Source organism: Saccostrea cucullata, unplaced genomic scaffold (genome assembly GCF_032062105.1).
Source record: "Saccostrea cucullata isolate Sc308-1 unplaced genomic scaffold, CSIRO_AGI_Scuc_v1 ctg2612, whole genome shotgun sequence".
In the NCBI taxonomy this organism is placed as follows: Eukaryota; Metazoa; Mollusca; class Bivalvia; order Ostreida; family Ostreidae; genus Saccostrea; species Saccostrea cuccullata.
In genome coordinates this window covers 116,825-135,069 of record NW_026926865.1, presented here as the reverse complement: position 1 = coordinate 135,069, position 18,245 = coordinate 116,825, and the positions used below count along the sequence as shown (strand labels likewise).

The following is an 18,245-nucleotide window of genomic DNA, read 5'->3' as shown; positions in this document are numbered from 1 at the left end:
CATTAGATATTATTAAAGTTATAGCAAACACAAAATGGGGAACTGATAAAAATACCCTTCTTAAACTTTATCGCTCTCTTGTTAGATCTAAATTAGACTATGGATGTATTGTGTATGGATCATCAAGGACTTCTTATATCAAAGCTCTTGACGCAATCCACCATCAAGGTCTTAGATTGTGCTTGGGGGCTTTTAGAACTTCGCCAAAAGATAGTTTATATGTGGAAGCAAATGAGCCACCTCTGGACTTAAGAAGAATTAAACTAGCTTTACAATACATTATTAAATTAAAAGCGAATACAGACAATCCTGCTCATGACTGCGTATTTCATCCTCAAAATGTACATTTTTATGATAAGAACAAGAAATGCATAAAAACAATTTGTTAGCGATTAAAAAAAATCATATTAGAGATTCTGAACTACCATTAGATATAGTAAAATCAACTTCTCTATCTGAAATACCACCGTGGAAATTAAGTAAACCCGTAGTTAATAAATTCCTTTCCGAACTTAAAAAATCAGAGACAAATCCCTCGTCTTTAAACAGAAAATAGCCGAAATAAAAGATTCTAAATCTTCAACAGTAGAAATTTACACAGACGGCTCAAAGGATAAAGGCAGGGTTGCGGCCGCTGCAATTGTCAATAAAAATGTTTTTTCTGTGAGACTTCCAAACGAAGCAACAATTTTTACGGCTGAAGCTAAAGCTATACAACTTGATTTTGAATATATTAATACCTCGGATGAAAACTCTTTTACAATATTTTCAGATTCGCTTTCGTGTTTACAGTCCATACACAACATGAACAGTGATCATCCGTACATTTTGGATATATTAAATAAGTTCTATCATCTTGCTAAACAAGGTAAAAATGACGAATTTTGTTGGATTCCGAGCCATATTGGTATTCCCGGTAATAACAAGGCTGACAGTGCTGCAAAATCAGCTCTTCAATATGAAATCGTACCTTTTAAAATTCCCTACACAGATCTTAAGTACTTTGTGAAACTTTATGTAAATTCTCTTTGGCAAATCTATTGGGATTTTAGTGATGGTCATAAATTGTATTCAATACAAAACAAAGTTAATCAATCATCCGACTTTGGTTTGAAACGTCAGGACGAAGTTATTTTTTCAAGATTAAGAATTGGACATTCAAGGTTTACCCATTCCTATTTAATGAGCGGGGAACATCAACCTGAATGCATATCTTGTGACTGTGCCATAACTTTAAATCATATTCTTTTAGAATGTTCTGATTTCACACTTGTTCGAAATAAACTTTTTAATGGTGTAAAAACGATTCATGATCTTTTTGCAAATGTAACTCCTAGCGCAATTCTACAATACCTGCAGGATACAGACTTTTACAATAAGATTCAAATGTCATTATTTTTATAAACATTATTATATTTGTATTGAACTGTTTTTATTTTTAAATTCAAAGTCCGTCGGATGGGACGTTAAATGGTGCCCCGTGTCAAGGATAACAACCCCCTTGGCACGCAAAATTTCGTTTCTCTTGAGTTCGAAAAAGAGTAGGCTCACTTAGGGCCGCCAGAGAAACCCAAAACTTTCAAAACCGTTCATACAGTATTTAAATTTCTCCGCCGAAATATGGATGTTAAATTTCTCCGCCGAAATATGGATGAAATATTGCCGACTCGGCGTAAAAAAACAATAATCAATCAATCATCAAAAACATCAGTAAACATTAGATTTCTTAAGATAAACTAACGCTCACAAAAACCTTGATTTTTTTTATATTTCAATAATGGCTACACAGATTTTTTTTTTATGTTTTAGGTATGTCATCAACACCAATGCCGACAAGTCTATCAACAGGACCTCCAGGACCCGCAGAGATAGCCATTCATCCGAATAAGTCAGTGTCACTTCAACAGGGACCCCCACAGATAGCCGTTCATCCGTATTCATCAGTGTCACTACAACAGGGACCCCCACAGATAGCCGTTCATCTGAATTCGTCAGTGTCACTACAACAGGGACCCCTACAGATAGCCGTTCATCCGAATTCGTCAGTGTCACTACAACAGGGACCCCCACAGATAGCCGTTCATCCGAATTCGTCAGTGTCACTACAACAGGGACCCCCAGGACCCCCACAGATAGCCGTTCATCCGAATTCGTCAGTGTCATTACAACAGGGACCCCCACAGTTAGCCGTTCATCCGAATTCGTCAGTGTCACTACAACAGGGACCCCCACAGATAGCCGTTCATCTGAATTCATCAGTGTCACTACAACAGGGACCCCCACAGATAGCCGTTCACCTGAATTCGTCAGTGTCACTACAACAAGGACCCCCACAGAAAGCCATTCATCCGAATTCGTCAGTGTCACTACAACAGGAACCCCACAGATAGCCGTTCATCTGAATTCATCAGTTGCATTCCATCAAGTAAGGCACATGGGACCCTGCCTCATCTATCAACTATTGGTAAGGTTTAATAATAGTAGGTGGACCGTAAAATTTGATTGAATTTGATTTCATAGTATGTAGAATAGGGGAAATGATTGGGAAAAAATGGCAGCATGGAATGACTTAACTTTATATCTATATGTTTCCATTACTTCAAAATGTTTATGAATCAATTACTTTGAAAATTAATTAAAAATAAGCTACAGAGATAAACACTGTTAAACAAAACCCCAAAAATCATGTGCCTGACGTACATGTAAATTCGCCGACCAAACATTTATGTTAGCTTTGAAAAATATTTATTTATTTGTAAAAATATTTTGTTTTTGATCATTTGAAAAATCAAAAAAAAATCTTGCCACAATTAGCAGCAAACAAGAAGGATCTTCAGAAAAATATTAGTACGGTATATCACAATAAATCACGCTATTTGACGAGAACATAATATAGTACGACTTACTGTATTGCTTGTTTACAAGTAATAGTCGGTTCCTTACATTCAATTATGTAAACTGCGCTCAATTTTTTTTTAATTTGGATTAAAAAAATAAAATAAAAACGAAATACTTGTTTCACAGATAACATTCCGATAAAAACTTACTAAACGAAATTTACACGTTTCTAACCGTACGTTCACGCACGATTAAAACCGCAAATGATTGAGTCTGTTACACGCACGATGCACGAACGATTCTACACGATTGCTTTGTCAACAATAACGTTCCAGTACATAATTATTCATTTACATGTCATATATAGGCAAAATAGACATTGTAGGTCTCACCACACTGACTATGTCTAAAGTTTATGAAACCTCACCAGTGGCGTAGCCAGGCCACTAATGTTGTGGACGCAAGAGTAGGCAGGGGGTTTGGGGGCCTAATATCCCCCTATGGATCCGTAGTTAAACCCTGGTGAGGATCCACAAGCCGATCCCCCGACGGCTATTGAATTTAAATGAGCATATTACCCCCCCCCCCCCCCCCCCCCCCCCCCCCCCCCCTGATCGCAATTTTCTTAAACTTTTGAGTTTGCTATGCACCCATGTTTTCGAGGTCTGTTTTTTTTTGGGGGGGGGGGGTTGTTTTGTTTTTTTTTAAATATGGACAAACACTCTAACATGAGAAAGGATATGCGCAATACATTGTATCGTTGTTAATGTTATATGAAGAGCCCATTTAAAACAATTTTAGAATTTTGAAAAGACAAAATACTTATTATCGGTTGGAGTGGTACATGTATATGAGAATGTAATGCACTTAGAGAAAAAAAAATCAGCAATACGTAAAGTCGTAAACCAGATTCAAGGAAAATCCAATGATTCCAGAAATAGATATGCTGACTACATGTACAGTATCATTTTATCCTCTAAAACTGGTTCTGTTAATGTCAGTTATTATTTATCATTTATTAAATTGTTTCTAAACATTTCTTTTATATAAAGTATTTATTTTTTGGAAAATGATTTAATAGCCTAAAAATCTCGCCTGCCTCTCCCTCTCTCCTTTTTCCCTAAAATGATGTGGACGTTTTTGCGTACAAACGTACGCCTGGCTACGCGCCTGCTCACTGACTTATCAGAAAATAGTTTTTAAAGGCTGCCATAAGTAAATAAGTTGTCAAATCTTCATTTTTTCATACATGGACAGGTGCTATCAATAAAGATGGCTATGGCGTATATTGTTCACTACTGAGGGGGAAACAAATTAAGACTACTGTGCACAGACTTTATTTTTATTTACATAATTCAGAAACATTTATATCCGACATGCATATATCTCATTTGTGTCATAATAAACTTTGCATCAATTTAAATCATTTGATCATGGAACCACAGTCTGCGAATAATGCAAGGAGGACATGTTCTTTGGATGGTTATTGTGTTGGTCATGGTGGTGTGAACAAGCAATGTTTGTTTCAATGAGGGAACACGTTAAGCCCATACGAGTGTTCTTTTGATGTTGTGGGATGGGCAGTATTGTACAGGGGCATTGCTCGCAGTTTTTTACTCCTTTTCTTTTTCCTCCACAAATATCGTGCAGTTCTGTACCGAGGACTCTGTTTACGCAATTTATGGTAAGCACTGGCACTGGTGAGTCTCTTTGCATCATGGTCTTATGGAATGGTTCACTTTTTCCCATTTCAGTCCGACTTTTCCTTCAAGCATAACTGCAGACTTACCACTTTCATGTGAAGATGAGTGGACAGCAGAATTGCACATACATGTAGCAGTGAAATTCCTGGCCCACGTGGTATTCTTTGGTGCATAGGTAATAATCTGCTAATTGACTGTATATTCACTACAATGTTTTTCTCACTGATACAGTTTTCATCCTTAATATTGGTTTTTGTAAGCTTAGCAGGTCTTAGTTTGGTGGGGAGAGTGTCATCACTCTTCGACATACACACTGCATCACAGTATTCATCCTGACTTGGACGGCGGATAACTCCTTCAAAACAAGTTACAGGTACGCATGCACTCAGCTGCTCTTGTAATTTTCGAGTCTTGATGGAGAGGAATGTAGTTATGGCCTATCTTGAAGTAGGTTTTCTCTTTTCGTGTTCGGTTCTTTTTGTAGCTACAAGTCTTCATTGTAAAGGTTGTAATTATCAAATGGTGTAAAGACTACTTAAGAGACCCGTGTTTTGGGGTTATGGGCATGCTAAGTGATTATTTGCTTTATAAATGATATATGCAGATAAAAGCTGCATCAGATTCAGAGTTTAGGACCCTTGCCTGTCCTTTTCAAAACACATTTTCTCAAATCAAGTGATTAGGAGATAAGCTATTTCAGTTCTACTGCCTACACTGTGTCTGATGTTTGTTGAAATTACCTCCCTTTGACCTATGGATCAACATCTTTTGTAGTCATCATTAAGAGTAAATTGACAGGACATTTAGCAGTGTAGTTGTTTAGATAATCTTGTCAGAGACTTTCCTTACTAATTGGAACATATCTCATGTCATTTTATGAAAAATGTAGAACTTTAGAGAGGAAGAGTGAGCAAATTCTTGGTATTTTTTATCTGTTTTCTCCAGTTTCTTTACAGTCTTCTCCCTTACTCCCAAGTTTTCATAAACATTGTCTTTGCATTAAGTCATGCAACAATTCAGGTCAATTATAACATAAAGAATACACACATGTACTATTGATTCTAATGCAACTAGCTCAAATGTATACCTTACCTTACACTAAAAATAAGTAAACATGTATTGTACACACAAAATAGGTGTTATGAAGATTCTTTAGTTTGAACACATTTTAGGTGATAGGTCATTAGTGAAAGTCAACTTTTACTCAGAATTACATGAATTTTTCAAAACCACGTGATAAAGTCTACATTAAAGAGTTCACTAAAACTTAAAGGTGGCAGAGGATAGGTTCGAATAAAGCACCGGTCAAATTTATTTTAAAAAATGAGATACCCTGTGTTTGACATGATATTACTAGTAGTTAAATAAATATAATAATTTTAGGTTACATTTCCAGTGTAGCAGAGATGTTTTAAAGAAAATGATATGCAGCATGCAACTATCACTGTAATGCCTAGCTTGTATAGAGTGCAAATCCGAAACTAACACATGCTGACTTTTTTTGAGGAAATTCTGTCTTGCAGCCACATGGTCAAAAGTTGTGTGGATATCTCAGAAAGTAGGTGGTTGACCCCTGATCTCACGTTGCTTTTACAGTTATACAGGTAATGTTTATGCAAATACACGGTCGCTCGTGTGCACAGTACGGGCCTGCTATATGTTGTGTGAATCCGAAGTCGGCTATAATCATGAAAAAAAGGTTATGTGAAGGGGGTTTAACAGGTCATGTTTAGTGCATATATACTAGAGTAGACAACTTACATGTAATTTGTATGCATAATTTAAGTGCAATATTCATATGAAGATTATTCATGTAGATTACAAAAAAAAATTATTTACTAGTACATCTATTATGTAAATATAATGGCCTGGCACACAGATATATCCCCTCGGCACATGTTTTGGTACCCAAAAAACTATCCTCTGCCACCTTCGAAGCTGACTTTCCATGAACTAGATAACTTGTACCAAGTTATGTCTTATAATTTAATGCTTTCCACACAATTAAATGAGATTATCTCATATTCATTTCAATAATCTATATTATTTCTTTGAAAATCTTCTCTACTTCTGGGTATTTAAGAAACAAACCAAATACATAGTTGTGTTGAATAATACTGCCCATATCAAATTAGTGAATTAATTGGTCCCTGCCCCCCCCCCCCCCCCCCTTTGAGCTGAGGTGTAGGGTCGAAACCACTGAATTTAATGCAATCTTTAAAAATTTGTTTGCATGATTGTAATCAGCATTGAGTCCTCTACCAAAATTATGAAATTTATGGCCCTGGGGTCTGTTGCTCTTAGGTGCTAATTTGGGGCTCAATAGAGTATATGGTGAAAAAGTATTATTTCTTTGAAAATCTTCTCTTCTCCTGGGTATTTAGTTAAGTATGTAAGTTGCTTCGTGAAACTTAGATGTCCTAAAAGGCCCGTGGACTTCTTGTATAAATAAGTGACAGTGATTGGAATTTGTTTGGAAGAATATGGGAAAAACATTTGGTGGTGTTTATCCTATACATAGACAAGAGGTAAGTGTAAGAAAATAAGGCATTTTTAGCGCCATTTGTCATTTTGATAAAATGGATGCAGTTTTTCATATTTTAAAAGGAAAGTTGAATCGTAAAAGTGAGCGGGGCACCCCTGGGGGACACGTGTGTGTGTTGTTTTGGAGGGCTGGGATTTTCTCCTCTTGCTCTGGGTGACAAACTGTTTACTGGCTAGAGGAGGATAGAAAGGTGGAAAAAGCACACAAAGTAGTCCTTATGGCAGACAGGAAACAAACACGGAGTCAGCTTCCGCTTGACAATGTACAGTGCAGTCACCTGTCTCACAATAAGCTATGAGTGAACCCCCAGCACATCGTGTTAGAGTCCCAATCTGTCAACTAGGAGAGGATTCACTGCCAGTCTCGGGGGCTGTGCAGCAAGTCACACTTGCCCTGGTGCATTTTGTGTAACTATAGTTTTACGTGTTATACTTCATTTAGTCACGGGTTTTGAATAGCTGTGCTCATTTGTTTTGCTTAACTTTTGAGATTTTTGGTCTTCAACTGACATTAAAAACATCATATTCTTTCTATAGTTTACTTCCTCCTGATGCTTTTTATTAAGTTTGTACAGTTTTTTCCTTTTGATTACTCTAATATTTCTATATTGTTTATTTCTGATATATTTTTTTGCCTTTTATAAGTATTTTGAATATTTTTCAGAGATTGACTAACCCTCCCCCTTCTGGGATGGGGGCACCCACACTCACACATTGATGGATTATATGTACTGTGAGCTGCACTGTGCGCCCGACCGTGGAAGTTACGTGCGAAAGTAACATTCTTAGGCAGTGACCACGTTAGACGCCTATAGAAGCTCTCCACTGTCTGTGTATTGGTATTCAGAATGGACTTGTTAGGATTAACGGGCAAGCCGTCTGTTGACGCTGGTCTGAAGAATTCCAAGATTGGCCCTGAAGTATGGAGTTTTGAAGTTTCCATCAAGGTTAACACTTAAAATGAGGCAATTTCTCTTTCCACCCTTGCATACTAGAGTTTTTTTTGCATAAAGCATGTTCACCTATGTAGCAGCAAATTATTGCATCACTCACATAGGAGAAATGCTTCTTAATTTTGCTTGTAAGACCTGTGCATTTAGTTTGTGCTTCATAAGTGCATCTGCCTGTAAAATCTATAGCAAAGTTATGCAGCAGTTTGGTTTCTTCAGCTTTAGTACTTTTGGGCATAATTTTCTTGTGGCCTTTCTGACATTTGCATCAAGATGCCGAGTGTCGACAAAGATTACAAGCATGCACGTGAGATCTTGCTATTTTGATCATGTCATCTTGTCTATACTTCCAATATATCCTTACATTAAGACTCTGCGTCCTTGAATATTGTACTACCGGGGTCAGATGTAATGTCCTTGACATTTAAATCATTCTTGAGAAGGTCTTCTATGCCCTCTCTGCCCCATGTGAATTCTTCATCAATGTTTTTTGTCATGGGTATATTTGCCGCACATGTCTGCTCAGTGCACACATGGACTGGATGGTTCTTGAGGTGCTGACCCTCAGGACATATCTTGTTTTTGATCACTAGGGATACTATCTCGAGACGACTGCTCACATTTGCATGAGAGAAGACGGTCTGGGTAGCTGTCTCGAAGAGGATTTCCTCCACCCCAGAGTAGAGGGGGGTAATTATACATCCCATCGCACTGAATTCCTGTGTTATTTGGGTTTGGTGCCCCCCCCCCCGGAATTTATTAAAATTTACCAATTTCTTGCATCTTCCCTTCATATCCCATTTATTAAGGGCGACTACTTTTTGCACAGAGGGCGGATGTCTGACCAGTTCCAAAGTTTCCCGGTCTACTCTTGTGAATGGTGCTGGTGATTTTTTTTCTTTATTAAGTAATTTTCTCTTGTTGTGAGGCACATATTTTGGTTTAAACCCATGATAATTCCCTTTTTTGAATTTTCCTATATTTGAAACTTGACTGCAAATATTACTATGGATACTCTCTCTGAAGTGAAATTCACTTGTGATGTGCTTTTTCCATTGCTCTAACAGCATCATGTTAAGTTAATGTGTTATCGTGCAATAATTTATTGTCATGATAGGAATTATCCAACGACACTCACTGCAAAATGTAGGCGTATTGAAAGGAGGGGGGGGGGGGGTAGTGACAGTTTTACTGTCATAGTGAAACAACAGTTCTAGATCAAATTACATCTCATCTCTTTTAATAACCTTCTTTTAATATTAGCTGTTAGCTGCTAAGTGATTTATAGATATATTTATATGATATATAGAATTGTTACACATTTTCACAAGTCTCCCTGAACAACAAATGGACCAACTCCAAAACGTCCTCGAATGATCATATCCTTAAATCATGTCCTTTATCATGTCATATGGTAGATGAAAGGCCTATATTTAATCATTAAATACGTTATTGTAATGGTAACAGTGTATGTGTAAAGTAGAAATTCCTGGCAGGACCCTAGAACATCGTATCTTCGAGGTCGAAGACTGTTCGAGGAGGGAAGAATGTGGAAAGTTTGGGCTTTAGGGACTGTGGGTATCGGCCTTGATAGCCCAGTGGTAAATTTCTATTTTTAGTAACCACGGCAACACCGTTCATCGAAATCAAAAACTGATGCAAGTAAACAGAATTATGTACTGTAGATCACTTAATTTTCGCGATACCTTATTTTCGCGAGATATTCATTGACTCTTTATAAGCGAGACATAATTTTCACGACTTGTCAATATTTCTCTAGTTATTCTTAAGGAATACTATTATGCGCGAGAATGAAATTTTCGCGTGCTCACTGTCACGCGTAATTACGCGAAAATAAAGTTCTCGCGAATAAAAAGTGATTTACAGTATCGTAGTGTAGTCTATTTGTGTGCAAAGTTATATTGAAATCACACCAAAACTGTAAGAGGAGTAGCAGTTTGAAAAATTGTTTACAGACGGACGGACGAACGCAGGACGCATTACTATCGCATAATCTCTTCTAGTCTCTGACTTGTAGAGCTAAAAACACAGCCCAAACTTTTAGATCTGCCCTGGCTTGAAAATGAAGTTTTCGGTGCTTTTTTGAGGCCAATGTGAGATGTGAGCCCAGAAGTTCTAAGTCATCAGGGTGTATAGGAACCTTCTTATATGCATTATCAATATCAGTCTTCCTCTTAGCTAAAAGAGCACCTTTTTCTAATAGTTTTATGACCTCTTTAGCTGTTTGGACTGATTAGTATTGCACAGTATTAATTCTCGTGGAATATGGTGATTAATGTACCCTCCCTTTGGAAAAGAAAGTTGATATATTAATTGGTATTCCCCTGGTGTTTTTTAAATTTTTAGGGACAAAGCATAGTGATGAGATTTGAATGTTAGGAAAAGGGCGTCTTGTAAATGGGCCTGCTATGCGAAAATTTTGCATTTCTTGTTGAATTCTCTGTTCCAGAATTGATTCTTTTTTCTTTAAAAGAAGGCAAATTTGGAAAGAGGCGAAATTGTCTAGGCTCTTGATATGGGGTTCTGAACCCGAATTTAAAGCCCTCGATGAAGAAGTTTGCCAAAGTATGGTTGTATCCTTCTAAATAGTCCGCTAGAATCGTGTAGTTTATAGGAGAAATTATATATTTTACTTTGTAATTTGAGAGGATGGCTTTAAGGAATTTGCGCTGTTGTCCCTTGAAATCGGTTTTGCTTTATGTTTGAAATTTGGGCAGTTTGTGACAATGTTTACCTGCACATATTTGACATACTTGTGGGTGGGAGCATGCATTATCTTTGGGCATGTGCCATGATTGTTGTATGCGTAACATTATATGTGTTAATCATATTGGAGAGCAGCTTGATCGCCACATGACTCAGCAATTTTTTAAACTGTCTGAGCATAAACCATTAGATTGCAAATTTCCTGAGGGCATTTTTCCGCCATTATAGCCGCAAAAATTTGGTACGCTTCAGGTATTTTGCAATTGTTTTGATGGGATCTTTTGTAATTAGATGTGAGGAAAATCAATTGCTTATCTTGATCTACTGAAGTATACTTGTTTGTGGTTGGTGAGCTCAAACCAGAGGGCAACAACGTAGAGAACAAGATATACTCTCCAGCATGAAATTTGAATCGAGTTTTATCATCCACACCCAAGGTAAGTAATAGTACTGATGTTTGTTTAGGCTTTGAGGTTTCATTTGTATCTACAGATGATGAGATACCTGTAATCTCTTGGAGGAGTGATTGAGCAGGCTGTTGTTCACTTCCCTCAGTGGATGTCTCCCTCGCTGATGTGGGCGTGGTGACTAAGGTACTGGCTTCCGGGCTCGTAGTTTGTACCGGCACTGATTTGTGTTGTGTGATAATTCGATCCGAATTTAATCCACAATTATCAGAAATTAATGATTATCTAGAGATGTTTCTAATTTAAATTTGATGATTTTCCTTCTTGACACATATACCATTTCACCTTAGAGACGACAGGAGTAAATTCAATTTAAAATACCTTTGCTTTCCAAGCAAAATATTATGAGCTACCTATAAAGCCATACCATTTCCTCCATATCAATAGACTTGCTCCTCATAGATTTGATTGGTTGAACTGCTTCGCTAAATGCAGCATGTACATGTGCATCTATTAGCTGAACCTATACCTGAATAAAGAAATATACCAACTTTCAAAGAAAGAAGAGATACCATACATATAAATACAAAATAATTTTAGTAAATAAACTTGAAACGATATTGATCCTCAACCAAGAATGAAGGATGGATGAATGGCAGAAATATTTTTTTTTTTTTACAAATACCAGTCGATACACGTATTTTCTCTATGTAGTTCTAAAAAATTTAATACATTAGCGTACATAATACTTTTACTTTCGTGAAACAGACTACTTCTACGGGTTGGCAAGGAACCTTTTAGAATGAGAAAATAGATTCATACTTACCTAATACTTGTCTGTAATTTTGCAGTATCATCATGGATGTGGCTAAGGCCGAGAAAAAGGGACGAGTGTTCCAATGTACTCCATGCGACTTTAAGCAGATCAAGAAGTACGCTCTAAAACATTATTTAAAAAGCCATGTAGCTAAAGGGGAAGTCCCCTTTACCTGCAAGTTCTGTGATTGTGTGACAGAGAAAGAATTATTATCCCACGGCAAGTGGTACGGTCCACACAAGGGGACGGACGTGCAGATGGAGATCTTTAGGGCTACAAAGTAATTCGTCTGGAAGGGTGACCTCCTATTTCGATGGGAGCAGGCAACTTCCTTTGCCTATTGGATCAATATGAGCACCAAGAAAGACTGCACTGAAGAAAAGGAGACCCCACTGACCACACTCTTGGAGGAGGCGGCGGATTTAATCCACCCCACACCAGTGTTGAGCCCCCCCCCCCCTCCTCCAGAGGTGGTGGACATATTACCACAACCATTGGGTGAAGAGGAGCCGGGACTGAGTGTAGGAAAGTCAGAGTTGGTGGATGCAATAAAAGAAATGCAAGTCGGTTGAGGCGATAAACGAACAGACCACAGCGATACGCTAGTTGACGAAAACGCTTACGGATTACTCTTATAGTTGCGGTCCAAAGAGAGGACTTACCCCCAAGCCAGAAGATAGACCCGCAACGCCCATCCGTGCGAGATCTCGTAGGAGGCCTACACTCCGAGGTTGAGGGTGGTACCGACCGCGCCTGAATACCAGAGGCAGGGCCCCATCATTCAGGAGGAACCAGACAGAAGAGAGACGCAGAGAAAGAACGACACGAGCATGCAGACACCTTATTCAGGAGATCACGGTCCAGATCCGTTTCCCCATTAAACAGGTCTGGACGATTTCTAAATATGGAAGTCAAGAACGATAACCGAAAGTTGCTATAAATGTACATCAAGTACACGTAATTATTTTTCTGTCCAGTCAGACAACAGCATTTTTGCACACCCCAAAACATATTTTAAAAGAACAAAAAGATAACATGTGCTTTTGTTTTTTTTTTTTCCTCAAAAAGATTTTTTTAACAAAAAATCTTAAGAAGTAAGATGAAAACTTTTGAAGAATAAGGTATTCCCCACATTTTTACCGTGAACAACCATGACATTTTTATCTCGGTAAAGAAAAAAAAAATAATGCACGATAGAATGTAATCGTTTACAGAGGAATAGATTGCACCAAGAAGTTTTTATCAAGTTCAGTTATAACATTTACCACAATATATTATATGATGGTACATATAATTTTGTTTAGCCGTCCGATTTTCATCGATAATGCTTAAATTCCACGTGTATAGATCAACTCACACAAGTGTTTATATCGTATGGACTATACACATATAGTTTTTTAACAAAAAATCTGTAGAAGTAAGATGAAAACTTTTGAAGAATAAGGTATTCCCCACATTTTTACCGTGAACAACCATGACATTTTTATCTCGGTAAAGAAAAAAAAATAATGCACGATAGAATGTAATCGTTTACAGAGGAATAGATTGCACCAAGAAGTTTTTATCGAGTTCAGTTATAACATTTACCACAATATATTATATGATGGTAAATATAATTTTGTTTAGCCGTCCGATTTTCATCGATAATGCTTTAAATTCCACGTGTATAGATCAACTCACACAAGTGTTTATATCGTATGGACTATACACATATAGTTTTGAATTATCACGTGTTTCATGAGCGCCGAATACTTAGCTATGCAAACTTTAAATGGGCATAAGAAAAGGCGTATAACGTGGAGAAAAGAGAATCCTGTAATTATTTATGAATGCGTTTTATCCCAATATATTACCTCGCATATCAGAAACTGCATGGACTATTCTGTAATAAACATTCAAAAATGATAAAGACTGACATCTTTTCGATAAGATTTTTATGTCAGGCTCTAAAAACTGAAAATTTACCGTATTTATATCTAATTTTTCACGTACATTTGTAAGTTAAACTTTTGGGATTGCTACCTCCTAGAGACAGATTTTTTTTATCCCATTTAAAACGTATTCTAGGCTTTCAAGTCGTGTTTGTTCACGGTAGAATTGTCATAAATATTATATTATTCCCAAATGCGCATAAAGTTTACAAAAAGTTTGTTCTAAAAAATCTTTTGAGCAAAAAACTTAAAAACCACGTGTTTTATTTATTTTCTAATGGGTTTGTCTAAATGCTGTTATCTGATTGGTCAGAAGGATTAGTACTTTGTTTATTCCGTGTATTAATAGCAATTCACAGATATCGTTCTTGACTTCCTTATTTAGAAATCGTCCAGACCTGTTAAAGATTAAATCCACAGTAGTCAGGTGTGATAAGAGTTAGGTTTAATGTATATATGTTTTTTAATGGGTTATATGTTAGTTTGGGATGGTGGGTGGATTTCAGAATATCGAATGTTTAGCATATATTGATGCTGTTGATGATATGTAAATTTGATAACATCTGGGTATTAGTGACTTCATATATTTGTGTGTATAGATCTTATTTAATGGATATTGTCTACACAAGTGTCTATATATCACTACACTGTTAAGGCTAACTATGAGAAATCAACGAAAAATAGAAGTGCAAAAACAGGCTTTGTTTTTAAAACTGAATTTATTTTTTTTCAGCTGTTTTATTATGAAAGAACTTAAATACTTTTGAAAATAGCATAGTATATCCAACTCTGTACTGTACGAAGTTTGGTCCCATCGATGGACAGTCACGTGATGAATGCATAGTATACTGGTGTCTCATTATATCGCGGTACTTAATCCTTTTGCATAAAAAGTGTTATTCCAATTTTTTACTTTTAACTTTCATAAAAAAATATTCATAAACCAATCTATGGACTAACTTTTTAGTGTAAAATTATTTCCAAAGCTTGCATCGTTTAAGTTATTGTCTATTTTTAAAACAGGAAGTCTTATTTACCTCCTAAATTGGAGAGTCTCATTGTATCGCGGTATGGGAAAACATGGAAACTTGTAGACGACATGGACCTCAATTTTTATTTTTGAATTTACGATGTAATTCTACAGGAAAAGTAAACAAATATACAAACTTATGACATTTAAAAGATGAATTATAGTATAATTTTTACTAGTTATAAATTTAATGGTTAAAAATAATAAAAACGTGACTGGAAATCTGTAAAGTTACGTGTTTTTTTTTATATTTTTTTCAAACGGATGTTCCATACTTCTTAATCATCAAAAAAGTAAACATTCAGACAACATAAACATAGTGTCCTTCAATAAAAAGAATAATGGCTATGTATCCAAATGTTTGCAACATACCGCGATACAACGAAACCCGCGATATAATGAGAATTGAGTATACGTATACTGAATGTAGGTCATTAACAAATTTCAATATCGCAAGTGCATACCCTATTTGAAATTAAAAATTCAAGATTTTGTTTTTGTATACTTTGTACTTTCTGGAAAGTGCTGCTGCTTTGAATAGATTTCGCGTTTTAATAGTTAAAATTTCAAGTAAATAGGCCCATGTCGAAATGTGTTTGAATTTTACCAAATATTTTGTGTACTTATAAAGTTACACTCTCGATTTAAAGAAAGCAGCAGCACTTTTCAAGTTAAGGAACATATCCTTTGTTTAAAATCCAAAATTGGTTAAGATTTATTTAGTGTATGCCCTTGCGAAAGAACGCTTTAATGATGCACCTCGATGTAAAATATACCTAACCTGAACTTAAAAACACGACAAAATTATTTAAATACATTCTCTCGATAATTAATGAATAATCGCACTGAACTAACAATATATATTGGTATTAGTAGCCTATTTAAAACCTGTAAATAACATTCTGTTTTATAATAAAACACATTTTTCTTTGTTAAAAAATTCCTTAATCTGCCTCTCACAGCATATGAAATACGTCATTTTTACCAAAATGATATCATGATTGACAAGTTCATCGAGATCAGTGATCTGTTTATGACCAGCTGTATGGAATTTAACTAGCAACTTTTTAAAATCCATTGATAAGTTTTATTATTGTTTATTATGCTTAAGCAATTTAAAGTTGCAAGTTATTTCATTTTCTGGTATTATGAGAAATACATAAAAGTCATATTTTTTGTGACGTCACAGTAAACTTTTCCCGTATAGATAGTTTTCGATGGATCCAAATTTAGCAAAAGTTACCTCCTGTCGGTCGCCATATTGGAGGTCGACACGGTGAGTTTTCCTCTTTGTCTTACCAAGTTTAAGAAAAAATAGCAGAAATATTTAGTAGAAAATCTTTTTATTAAATATTTTTTTCTTAATAAAGGAGGCTTCCAAAAATTTATATACTTCCAAAAAAAAATAATGATTCCTAATTCAAAATCGCAAATATAAAAATTTAAAATTGGTTGAACAATGAAGGAATATGAGCATTTGGACCTTTCAGTATGGCGGCCAACGGGAGCTAACTTTTGCTAAAATTAGGTCATATGAAAACTATCTATAAATTAGGCCTTAACAATGCTGCAATATTAGGATCATTTAAATTAAAGGTCAACTGAAAAGGTTCTTAAAGCCTGTTTTAACTTATTATTTGGGGAGTTGATACCTAAACAAAAATTGTACCATGATTATTTTTTTTTTACCCCGGTGATACACAGGTAAAATTTCTCAAATACGAAACTCAGGTAGATCGGTCCGATATGAGTTATCTGCCCTTTAGTGGAACATGGCGTCGCCCATGCTGTACGAATCTACCGAAAGTGACACGGACGAAAGCATACCAGAAATCGACTTAACTATTAAAATGACTCTGCAGCCGTATCAATACGAGCCAGTTAAAAGACAAGAGACAGCAAGACAGCCACTGGATGATGAAAGTGACTCGGGGCAGTCGGCACAAGGCAGCGTCCATAGCGACGATGAACACCTACCTTCAGACATGCACTGGTACAAAGTCATACATGTATCTTAACGTAGTGTTAGCTAAAAGTTTTTGAAATTATTAACAGAAAAAGTCTATGAATATTGTATTTAGAAATAGATTTAAGTATGCTGACTCTAGGATTAAGAGTTTATCATGTAACGTACATGTGCATATCAGCATATTGCCCTGTATTTGTATACACATGTATACAATGAAAAAGAAGCAAAAGGATGGCTGTTGAACAGCGACGAAGGACAAAAATAAAAAAAAAAAATACTTAAGAGTTGAAAAAGCCATTTAAGATATATGTGGTGATTTAATTCTTGTATAAACAATTTAGATTGAACAAAATATAAGTATTTAAACAAAGTGAAGGGATTTTACAAAAATAATTTAAACATAATGAAAGGTAATCTTAATTTACACACTTGTTGTGAGGGAATCATTTTTAATTTTTGGGTGCAGGTGTTCCTGTAAAAACTGCATTTCTATGCCAACTGCAAGAGAATGCAAATGTTGCCATTTTTATGCTGACATTGAGTCAAGGATTGAAGAGGGAGGAGGAACCTGCATCACCGAACATTAGGGCTGGGACGATATATCGAGATATCGATATATCGTGATACGTGTTAGGACGATACGCATATCGATACATATGAAGAAATATCGGAATATCGCCCCAAAAAATCTTACTTCTATTTTTCTTTGTTTATTTAACATTTGGGGTTTATTATATAAAATAAATAAGCTAAATATAAATATAGATATGAAATAAATAATAATTAACACCACTTGAGCAAAATATTTTTGTTTTACAATATATAAACAATTATTTTGAATAAATTATTCTTATTTGCAAAGAAATAATTTGTTTATTTCAATGCAAAAAAAGAATTTATCAGCAATCAAACATATCGTGATACATATCGTATCGTGGCTCAAATATCGTGATATGTATCGATATAGAAAAAGTTGTATCGTCCCAGCCCTAATAGTTACATGTACTGAAAAATTAATCACTATGGTAAACTTTAATTATATTTTTTAATCTTATACAAACTCAGAACCTTTACGAAGATGCAGAGATTATTCTTCCTCCTCCTAGCCAGTTTCAGGACAGTCCAGAAACTCTAAACACAGAAACCAGCTGTCAAAGCGACACAATGACTTTTGAAATGTCTTCACAAACTACTTATGGGTTGGTGGTAAGTTCTGTTACATTTGTATTGATTTGCCACTTGGCATAGAACATTTTGAATTTATCAACGTATTACAATTATTTAATTAAATAATTTTTTTCACTTGTAAATGTCTTATTTTTACTTTAC

The 18,245-nt window shown here is 35.7% G+C and overlaps 1 protein-coding gene across 1 annotated transcript; it reads left to right on the top strand.

The window, feature by feature from the left end:
- The first annotated feature begins 16,576 nt into the window (after positions 1-16,576).
- LOC134272786 (uncharacterized) lies at positions 16,577-17,503 on the top strand. Its single transcript, XM_062754959.1, has 2 exons — positions 16,577-16,940; positions 17,383-17,503. The coding sequence occupies exons 1-2, from the start codon at positions 16,720-16,722 to the stop codon at positions 17,501-17,503; spliced, it is 342 nt and encodes a 113-aa protein (XP_062610943.1). The 5' UTR covers positions 16,577-16,719.
- The last annotated feature ends 742 nt before the right edge of the window (positions 17,504-18,245 follow it).